This window comes from Sorex araneus, chromosome 5, assembly GCF_027595985.1.
Source record: "Sorex araneus isolate mSorAra2 chromosome 5, mSorAra2.pri, whole genome shotgun sequence".
NCBI lineage: Eukaryota > Metazoa > Chordata > Mammalia > Eulipotyphla > Soricidae > Sorex > Sorex araneus.
The window spans coordinates 127,513,275-127,524,184 of NC_073306.1; the positions used below are offsets into that span (position 1 = coordinate 127,513,275).

Sequence of the window (10,910 nt, forward strand, 5' to 3'; positions counted from 1 at the left end):
CCCGTCCACAGCCGGGCCCGGGCGCGACAGGCCCCCATGTGAAGCAAACGAGCTTCCTGGGATGGTGTTCCGGTCACACCACCTCTGGGCGGCCGCCAAGCTTTCAGCCAGAAACCGCCGGTGCTGCCCAGAATCCGGCCGCAGGGCTGTGGGGGCCGTGGGTCAGCGCGGCTGAGGGGCTGCCCACTGGGCGCGTCCTGGCCCCACAGCTCCGCGGAGGCCAGGCGGGGGGCCCGGGTCTGGGCTGCTGAGGTTTGGGCGGGCGCCGGCAGGGAGGAGCCGCGGGCCCGGCCAGCCTGGCCCCGGCCCGGTGCTGGCACTGGCTCTGGCGCTCACACACGCACAAACGCTCCGCACTGGCGGCCGCGGCTCCCACGGGCTCCCACCCCCGCCCCCAGGTAAAGGGGCTCGTGGCCCACGAGGGCGGGAAGAGGAGCGAGAACGCACAGCAGCGCGCGGGAGGCGGCGTGAGAGGGCAGGGCTGTGTCAGCCTGTGGGAGTCTGGTGCGTGAGGCAGTGTGTGTGTGAGAGAGTGCGTGGGTGTGTCAGCATGTGAGTCTGTTGTGTGTGTGAGGCAGTATTGTGTGAGGCAGTGTGTGTGTGTGAGAGAGTGTGTGGGTGTGTCAGCCTGTGAGAGTGTGTTATGTGTGTGAGGCAGTGTGTGTGTGTGAGAGAGTGCGTGGGTGTGTCAGCCTGTGAGTGTGTTATGTGTGTGAGGCAGTGTGTGTGTGTGAGAGAGCGCGTGGGTGTGTCAGCCTGTGAGAGTGTGTTATGTGTGTGAGGCTGTGTATGTGTGAGGCAGTTGAGTGTATGGATGTGTGTGTGAGTGTGTGAGGCATTGTGAGAGTGTGTGTGTGTCAGTGTGAGTGTATGGGTGTGCGTATGTGTGAGTGTTTGGGGCAGTGTGAAAATGTGTGTTGTGAATCATTGTGAAAGAGCATGGGTGCATGTGTGTGCAGGTCACTGTGAGAGTGTGGATGTGTGTGTGAGTGTGTGTGAGTCAGTGTGAGTTTATAAATGTGTGTGAGTCAGTGTTGACTATCTGGACGTGTGTGTCTGTGTGTGAGTGGATGTGTGTGTGAGTCAGTCTGTGCAGGTCAGAGTGTGTGTGAGATAGTGTGTGTGTGAGTCAAAGTGGCTGTGTGAGTCGATGTGTGAGTGTGTGAGTCAGAGTATGTATGTATGTGAATCAGAGTGTGTGTATGTGAGTCAGAGTGTGTGTGTGTCAATATGTGAGTACATAGATGTGTGTGTGTGAGTGAAAGTGTGTGAGTCAGAGTGTGTGTGTCTGTGAGTGTGCGTCGGTCTGTGTGTCAGTGTGTGTGTGTGTGTGAGTGTGTGAGTCAGAGTGTGTATGTGAGTCAGAGTGTGTGTATCAATATGTGAGTATATAGATGTGTGTGTGAGTGTGAGTGTGTGTGCGTGAGTCAGAGTGTGTGAGTCAGAGTATGTGAGTCAGAGTATGTGTGTCTGTGAGTGTGTCAGTGTGAATGTGAGTGTGTGTGAGTGTGTGAGTGTGTGTGAGAGTGTGTGTGAGTGTGTGTGAGTGTGTGAGTGTGTGTGTCAGTGTGAGTGTGTGTGAGTGTGTGTGAGTGAGTGTGTGTGTCAGTGTGAGTGTGTGTGAGTGTGTGTGAGTGAGTGTGTGTGTCAGTGTGAGTGTGTGTGAGTGTGTGTGAGTGTGTGTGTGAGTCAGTGTGAGCGATGCTGAGAATGATCTCACAGCCTCCGGGACATAAAGACTCACAGGTCCTGCCTCCGAGCTCCAGGCTGGCTCCGTGGGGGACAGTGGCATGAGGGCGGCACCGTCCACTCACCTCCTGGCCTTCCTCCTCCTCGGCCTCCTGCCCACGGTAAGGGGGCGCCAGCCCTGCCCCTGGGCACGGTGGGGGGTGACGTCACAGAGGTCCCCGGGGCGCAGCCCTGCCTCTGGCCAGCGCTGCTGTGTGACTCAGCTGTTCCCGGCCATCTCTGAGCTGCGACGCCCCGGGTGGGACCGGCACACAGCAGGGGCTCCAGAGAGGACTTAGCCTCCCCCCACCCGCCTCCCAGGCCCCTCTTTGGAAACGGGGCGAGGGCAGAGCCGAGCACAGCCTGCTGGGGGCGGGTCTGCAAGCTCAGCCACAGGGCATTGGAGCTAACTGGGTCCCCGGGTGGGGTGGGGCACGGGGGAGGAACAGGAGACCCTGGAATATTGGCCTTCTCCCCAGAAGTGCTTGGGACATTTCTCAAATGGACACTTGGCCTCGCCTAGTGTGCCCAGCCACCCAGTGATTACGCCCCGTTTCCAGTCCAGCCGGGCTCAGAGAGGGCAAGCAGCTGGCTCCATGCCGCACAGCACACACAAAACCCAACGGAACAAGACATAGACGCCTCAGCACCACCGAGCGGGCAGGGCGGGGGCGGGGGGGGGGAAGGCTGAGTCTCTGGGGTTTCGTTTGCGCCCCCGGGTCCAACCCTGCCCCGGGCGGCCGCGGCTGCTGAGCACTGTCCCGAGTACCACCAGGAGTGACCCCTGAGCATCGCCAGGACTGACCCCCAAACAGAAACAGGCGGCGGGGGGGGGGCACAGTCTGGAACTCGAGGCCTGAGGCCCTGCTCCTGCCTCTCGGGGGTCCGGGCCGGCCCGGGGGCTCTGGGGCGGACCCCGCCCCCGCCGGAACTCGGGCCGGTCGGGAGCGCGGCTGAGCGGCTGAGCGCTGTCCCCTCTCTCGGCAGGTGTGCGCCCAGCTGTGCTCCGGCCCCTGCGCCTGCCCCGGGCCCGCGCCCCGATGCCCCCCGGGGGTGCCCCTGGTGCTGGACGGCTGCGGCTGCTGCCGGGTGTGCGCGCGCCGGCTGGGGGAGCCCTGCGACCCGCTCCACGTCTGCGACCCCGGCCAGGGCCTGGTGTGCCGGCGCGGGGCCGGCCCGGGGGCGCCGGGGGCCGTGTGCCTCTGTAAGCAGGTTTGGGGGCCGCGGGAGGGCGCGCGGGGAGGGCAAAGGCTCTGGGGTCCAAAGGAGGGGCTCCCCCTCCGTCCCCCCAGGGTCCCGCGGGCCTCTCCCCTGCCAGCCTCCGCCCGGACGAGGCGCCCCCCCTCCCCGCTAGCCTCCCCCATCTCCGCGCGCGTCCAAATTACTGTCACCTTGCAAATGTCTCCTCCTCTGGGAATCCCTCCGGGGTTTTCAAATCATCCTCCTCCCACCCCCGAACCCCCACTGAAACTGACAGCTCATGGGCTTCAGAGCCCCACACAGTACCGTCCACAGTACCGGCCACAGCAGCCTCACAGTGGTCCGACTTGGTTGGTACTTTCAGACCCATTGCCCTGACATGCACAACAAGGCTGGGGATGGTTTCCCGATGGGCTTCTGTGCCTCTTTCCGGACATGCACGGGACATTCCCGGCCAGCTCCTCCCAGACCGGGAGCCTTCGGACCACAGCTTGAAGTCCGTCTCCTGCTGGCCCCCCACGCCCATTCTCAGGGGGCAGCTTCCGCCACTCTGCTCTGGGGTGGATCTCAGAGCAGAGCTGTTCGCTTTGCCAAGAGCACCAGGGGGCGATACTCAGCCCCACTTGAGAGCCACAGCTGGTTTTTTTGGTTTTTTTTTTTTTTTTTTTTTTTTGCTTCTTGGGTCACACCTGGCGATGCTCAGGGGTTACTCCTCGGCTCTGCACTCAGGAATTACTCCTGGCGGTGCTCAGGGGACCATATGAGATGCTGGGACTCGAACCCGGCTCGGCCGTGTGCAAGGCAAACACCCTCCCCACTGTGCTATTGCTCCAGCCCCGAGAGTCAGTTTTAGAACCCAGAGGAGGTGGGTGCGCCCCTGTTTAAAATGCCTGACGGTGAGCCTGGAGGGCAGTTTGACCAAGTCGCCTCTTCCCACCTGGGCATCCGACTGGCACGCGTCTGCGGCATGAGAACAAACATGAGGGCTGGGGTTGAATCCCGGCGAGGAGTCAGGAGGACCCCAGCGTTAAGAAGAAGGCAGCGGGGGGCTGGAGTGATAGCACAGCGGGGAGGGCGTTTGCCTTGCACGCGGCCGACCCGGGTTCGATTCCCAGCATCCCATATGGTCCCCTGAGCACTGCCAGGAGTAATTCCTGAGTGCAGAGCCAGGAGTAACCCCTGTGCATCGTCGGGTGTGACCCAAAAAGCAAAAAAAAAAAAGAAGGAGAAGAAGAAGGAGAAGGCAGCGTAGACAGCAGCACGGCGGGGAGATAGTTGGCCTCGCATGTGACTGGCCTGGATTCAACCCCGGCTTCCCACGGGGTTCCCGGAGACTGCCAAGAGTGACCTCTGAGCACAGAGCAGGACCGCTGCAGCCCATTTTGTGGATAAAAAGACTGAGGCCACAGGGAGTAGAGCGATAGCACAGCAGGGAGGGTGCTTGCCTTGCGCAGGGCTGACCCAGGTTCGATCCCTGGCATCCCAGATGGTCCCCTGAGCCCCCGCCCAGGACGGATTCCTAAGTGCAGAGTCAGGAGTAAGCCCTGAGCATTGCTGAGTGTGGCCCCAAAAGAAAACAAAAAAGAAAGAAACTGAGGTAGAAGAGGGGTCATCACCGGGCCGAGGTCCCTGAGAGACGGGGCCCCGGGCTGGCGGCGGGGAAGGGGCTGGGGAGACGGGGGGTCACGGATGGGCTCGGGCTTCTCCTGCGCAGGGCCGGACGATGACGGCTGCGAGGTGAACGGCCGCCAGTACCAGGACGGGGAGACCTTCCGGCCCCACTGCGGGACCCTGTGTCGCTGCGAGGACGGAGGCGTGACCTGCGTGCCCCTGTGCAGTGAGGACGTGCGGCTGCCCAGCTGGGACTGCCCGCACCCCAGGCGGGTGGCCGTGCCCGGCAGGTGCTGCCCCGAGTGGGTGTGTGACCGGGGTCCGCAGCCCGGGGCGCAGCCCCTGTCGGCCCCAGGTGAGCGCCGGTCGGGGGGAGGTGGGGGGCGGGGAGGGGGCACTGCATCACAGCAAAGGTTTCCTGTTCTCACAAAAATCACAAATAAGGTGGCCAGAGAGGGTCAGAGCGGGGAGTGCGGTAGTCCAGGGGGGAGGGCGTTGGCCTTGCACGCGGCATGCCCGGGTTCGATCCCCGGCATCCCACAGGGTCCCCTGAGCATTGTCAGGAGCAATTCCTGAGTGCAGAGCCAGGAGTAACTCCCGAGCATCACCAGGTGTGACCCCCAAACCCAAAAATAAATGAATAGGGGCCTGGGTGGTAGGACAGCGGGTAGGGCGCCTTGCATGCGGCCGACCTGGGTTCGATCCCTGGCATCCCGTATGGGACCCCTGAGCACCGCCAGGTGTAATTCCTGAGTGCACAGCCAGGAGTAACCCCTGGGCATCTCTGGGCGTGACCCCCAAAAGCAAAAATGAATGAATAAATAAACAAAGCGTCTGGAGAGAGAGTACAGCAGGTAGGACACTTGCCTTGCACGTGGCCCGCCGGGGTTTAATCTGGCCCTGGCGCCCCGAGCCCTGCTAGGAGCGACCCCTGAGCACAGAGCCAGGAGGAAGCTCTGAGCACCAGCGGCTGTGGGTCCCCGAAACAAAACAGAGCCGAAGTAGGTAAGGTAGAATCTCCAGTAAGGGCCGTGGGGAGCGCCTCGAGTGGGCCACACCAGCCCTGATGCCTCTGTTTGCTCAGAGGCAGACGCGACTCTGTGCCCAGTGCTCGGCGACCATGTGACGCTGAGGACGGCCCCCCAGGCCCCCCACATGCAAGCGTGTGCTCAGCCCACTGAGCTCCCTGGCCCGAGACCCGGTCTGTGTGCATGAGGCCTGAGGGGTTTGGTGCCACAGGGAGGGAGGGCGTGAGTACCCCCCGACGAGGCTCCCAAATTGGAAAATAAACGAATCCCAAGTGGCTAAACATTGAGATTGGTGGCGGGAGCGGGGAGCGGGGAGGGAACTAATATTTGAGCAAATTCTCGAATTCGTGGCAGGTTCCACATCTCTAGCATCTTGTTTGTGTGTGGAAGGAAGGTCTGGGCCTCCTGGCGGTGCTCAGGGGTCACGCCTGGCAGTGCTCAGGGATCACTCCTGGAGGTGCTCAGGGATCGCTCCTGGAGGTGCTCAGGGATCACTCCTGGAGGTGCTCAGGGATCACGCCTGGCAGTGCTCAGGGGTCACTTCTGGCGGTGCCCAGGGGACCATGAGGTGCCAGGGGCTGAGCCCAGTCGGCCCCGTGCAAGGCAAACGCCCTCCCGTTGTCCTATGGCTCCGGCCAAGTTCTTGACTATACTGGTTTCCTGAGGGTCGCCTACGACCTGCTCTGGAATGTTCTATCCAGAGTGTTGGCAGCCTCTTCAGGGCTCTGGGGAGCGACTCAGGACCAAGCTCAGCAAAGGGGCCACCCGGGGGACCAGCCCAGGGCCGAGTGTGGGGTCCACCCGGGGGAGGAGGCTGCAGCCCTGCGCACTCTGCACCCCCCACCCCACAGGGCACCCGCATCCACGCCCCCCCACATGCAACCCCCCCCCGCACACGCCCCCCCACCTGCACCCGCACCTGGCCCTGAGCGCCCTTCCCAGCTGGGGGCTGTCCCCTGGGCCTGGCCACAAGCCGCCACCTGCACCCCTCCCTTCCCGCCCCCCCCGCCCCGCTGTCTCCAGACACTGCCAGTGTCCTCCAGGGACTGCGACCCTGGCGAGAAACCCCCCGGGATAAGAATGGTCAAACTGAGGCTGGGGGTCCCGGGAGCCCCCTCGCTCCTGAGCTTCCTGGCCTCAGAGTGGGACCCCCACGTGGGCCACCCCCCTTCTGGAGCTGCAGGAGGGGACAGACATGAGACACTCGCCTCTCCGGGGCCACTGTCCTATCCGGTGAACGCAGGCGGAGGCTCAGAGGGGTCGTGCCACCTGGCCTGCGCTGCACAGCCAGCAGGCTGCTCACCTGCCCGCTGGCCCCCGCTGCCCCCTCTCTCTCCCCCCAGGAGCCCTCCAGGCACCCCTGCCCGCCGGAGGGCCCTGCCCGGAGTGGAGCACCGCCTGGGGGCCCTGCTCCGTCACCTGCGGGGTGGGGCTGGCCACCCGCGTGACCAACCAGAACCGCTTCTGCCGCCTGGAGCCTCAGCGCCGCCTGTGCCTGGCCGGGCCCTGCCCGCTGCCCAGCGGCCTGCGCGCCCCCAACGCTGCCTCTTAGGGCCCGGCTGGCCCCTGCGCGGAGACGGACGCCCACCCCCGGAGAAGGCTCAGCCGCCCCTGGGCCCGGACACACGGGGGCGCCTGCCCTGTTCCTCCGACAGGCTGGAGGACGGGCCATGCCCTCTAGAATCTTCTCTTTGCCCCCGCTTCTCTCATGACACCCTCCCCTGACCGCTGGGTCAGGAGATGCTCAGAGTCGGCCTCCTCCCCTGGAGCCGTGTGAAAATGTCTCTGAAGACGCGCTCACGCAAGACCTTGAGTCAGGCTAGTGACATCTAAAAACGCTCCCACCACACACACCTCCACACGCATGCGCACACACATGCACTCACACATATGTGTGCACACACACACGTACACACATGTGTGTGCACACACACTCACACACATACATAGATGTGCACGCACATGTGCTCGCACACATGCACGCATGCGGGCTCACCTCACACACAAAGGCACATGCACACACATACGCATGCGTGCACACACATATGCACACATATGCACACGCATGTACACACATACGGATGCACGCATGCACACACCCCATTCCAGACAGAATCCAGGGGCTGGGTGCTTTTTGGAAACCACAGTGGGATTCTGCTGTCCCGAGGAGAAACAGGATGTCCACTGGTAAGAACGACCCTTCGTGGGGTGCGGGGCTGGGCCAGACGCATCCCCCACACGAGTTTCGAGACACCGTCGGCCGGGTGAGAGTGGGAGCATGAGGGATGCACCCTGAGGTCCTGAGACTGGGTCGGCCTCAATAAACCCCCCCAGCCCCCGTGCGACATCCTGTCTGAAAGCCCGTGTTTGTCATCGGCAACGACAAACCGGCCTGGGAGAGCTCAGAAAGCTGCACGCAACCCCGGCCACGGGGGGCCTGGCCGCTGCTGAGGTGGCTCCTGGGCCCCCGGCCCCCCGCATCTGAGCAGCACGCGGCCAGGGTGGACCCCTGAACCTCCGGACATCACTAGAGTGACGACAGCCGAGTGACCCAGGGCCCCTAGCACCACTGGGGGTGGTCTCGTGTTCTAACCCCCCTACATGGAATAGTGACACCCTCCTCTGTGACCGGTGTGTTTGTTTAAAAATAAAAAACTGTGGGGCGGGAGATGGCCCCATGGCTAGTGTGAGGTCATGAGTTCAATCCCTGGTACCAGTATATGTTGCTCTGTGTGTGTGTGTGTGTGTGTGTGTGTGTGTGTGTGTGTGTGTGTTTTCGTGAACCCTGATCCCAGTGCCAGAGCAGTTTACAGCTGGTGTGGGTGAATACTGCTAGGGAAGGGTGGAACCCCAGCAAGCCCCATACTGAATCAACATGCGACCCCAGGTGATCATGTGTGTGTGTCTCAAGGAATGGAGTGCGCCCCCTAGTGATCATGTGCATGAAAGGACTGCCAGTAAAGGAGTGCACCCCCCATTATGATCATGCGTGTCACCACTAAAGTGCGCCCCCTGGTGGTCACCGTTGCCAGTTGCACAGCCTCCCATCACTACCATCCGCAGCTGAGGGTGGGTTGGGGAGTTTTTCAATTAAAGTTGGTTTGGGGCCAGGGAGACAGCTGAGGAACGGCGGTGCACACCGCGCACGCGCGAGACCCTCAGTTTGCTCCGCCGCTCTGCGTGCCCTTCCTCCAGCAGTGCTTGGTGGGCGGGGGCCTCGGACCCTACGGCACAGCCGGCCAAGCCCCCGCGGAGCATCCCCAGGCTCCCTGAGCACTGCTGGAGAGCCCCGCGCTCCATCCACACCCTCGGCCGGGAAATCTGAGAACACTTCTGTATTTAGATAAGGGGTTCTTCTTCTTTATTTATTTTTTCTTTTTGGGCCACACCTGGCGATGCTCAGGGGTTACTCCTGGCTCTGCACTCAGGAATTACCCCTGGCGGTGCTCAGGGGACCCTATGGGATGCTGGGAATCGAACCTGGGTCGGCCGCGTGCAAGGCAAATGCCCTCCCCGCTGTGCTATTGCTCCAGCCCCAGAGTTTTTCTTAAACTCATTTTACTTGTTGTTTCATAGCTTTTTTTTTCTGGAGGGGAGCACACTTAGTAGTGCCAGGGCTTATTCCTGGCTCTGTGGCTCAGGATCACTCCTGGTGGAGCTGTGGGGGGGAACTACATGGGATTCTGGGGATTGACCCCAGCTTGGCCATGTGCAAGACAAACACCCTAAGCCACTGTACTATCACTGGCCCCTTCAACTCATTTTATTGGCATGTTTTAAGGTCATGCAGTGAGCACGAAGTCAGGAGTATGACCCCAGTGAGCACTGTGTGACTCCCCCAGCGAGCACACCAGGTGCCTCCCTAGCATGAGTCGAGCGTGTGCGACTTCCCCAGTCAGCGGGCAACCGCGACAAAGGGAGAGGAAGGGGCATCAGGGTTTGTTCAAACCTGACAAGTTTCTTCAATGGAGCATGAAGGAGAATGGTGGGGTGCTGCTGCCTCCTGGTGGTCATTCTGGGCATAGCCCGCCGAGGGGGACTGACCAGAGGAGCCTCAGATCGTGTCCGGTGACCAGCTGGGTCCAGGAGGCTTTCCTTTTTGTGCGGGCTCCCCGGCCTTCTTTGAGAGTACAAGCAGGTCGGGCTGGAGCGATAGCACAGCGGGGAGGGCGTTTGACTTGCATGCGGCCGACCCGGGCTCGACTCCCATCATCCCACATGGTCCCCCCTGAGCACCACCAGGGGTAATTCCTGAGTGCAGAGGTGGGAGGAACCCCTGTGCGTTGCCGGGTGTGACCCGAAAAGCAAAAAATAAATAAAAAATAAAAGTTCAAGCAGGTGCCAGTGAGGGGCGCTATGGGTCTCTCTCCCCCACGTCAGCCATACCGTGCAGAAGGAGGAACTTTCTGGAACACCCTCCTGAGCTGTCAGCTGCCCTCTGGGCCGGGGGGAAATCTCCTGAGGCTGCCTTTTCCCCAGACTTGTCTGTGCCCGGCCACACGGGAGGTCTGACCTCCCCAGGAGGGGCCTCCAGCTGCCTCTTCCTCCCCCACCACCGATCCATCCCCTCCGGCCTCCTTCCCTGCTCGGCACCCCCCCCCCCATGCCTGCTGTTCCTGCCCACATCTCGCCCGGGGGCACCGTGCTGGCGCCTGTGGTCCACCCAGCAGCCCAGCGGGTGTGTCCAGGCCCGGCCGGAGTGGGGGGCCCTGGGGGGAGCTGCCGGGGGTTCCTGAGAGGAGCGAGACTCTCTGTGCCCCTGGTGACCCTGAGTGAGCCCCACGGCCAGCGTGAACCCCTCGCCACTCCTCACCCTTCCCCTGACGCCCAGGCAACGCCCCCCACTCCCATCACTCAGACCCAGCAGCAGTCCTGGGGCTCCCACAGTCTGCTCCCAGGATCTCCCCCAAACGTCCTCTTTGGGGAGGAAGAGGAGCCCGCCCTCTGGGGGGCGCCCAGGTGTCCCTCCACGTTTAAGGGGGTCCCCCATCACGTGGTTTGTCCCCACTGCCTGGACTATCCCGGGGGACCCCCAGGCCCTCGCCAGAGCATCTGCATCGCGAGTGGAGACGCAGCTGTGCCCCGGGCCCTTGGCATGAGCGCAGGCCCAAATGTTCAGTGCTGGGACTGGCACGGGGGTCCCGGGGGGGGGGCGTGGGGCCTGGAAGGGAAGCTGGCCCCGTGCCCCCGCCCAGAGCCGTCTCCGGGTCCCCGCAGGCTCCCACAGCCCCGAGTGAGCCCCGAGCCTCCGCTGCCACCTCGCAGGAGCCGGGCGCGTGTGCCCGAGGGAGCACTCAGGGGAGCACTCGCCTCTGCCTCTGGGCAACCACCACCCAAACCGGC

General features: G+C 62.8%; 1 protein-coding gene across 1 annotated transcript; it reads left to right on the forward strand.

The window, feature by feature from the left end:
* Positions 1–231: 231 nt before the first annotated feature.
* Positions 232–7,587, forward strand: CCN5 (cellular communication network factor 5). Its single transcript, XM_055140226.1, has 5 exons — positions 232–398; positions 1,739–1,850; positions 2,716–2,932; positions 4,643–4,894; positions 6,911–7,587. Exons 2-5 carry the CDS (start codon positions 1,791–1,793, stop codon positions 7,117–7,119), a joined length of 738 nt encoding a protein of 245 aa, XP_054996201.1. The 5' UTR covers positions 232–398; positions 1,739–1,790; the 3' UTR covers positions 7,120–7,587.
* Positions 7,588–10,910: the final 3,323 nt, after the last annotated feature.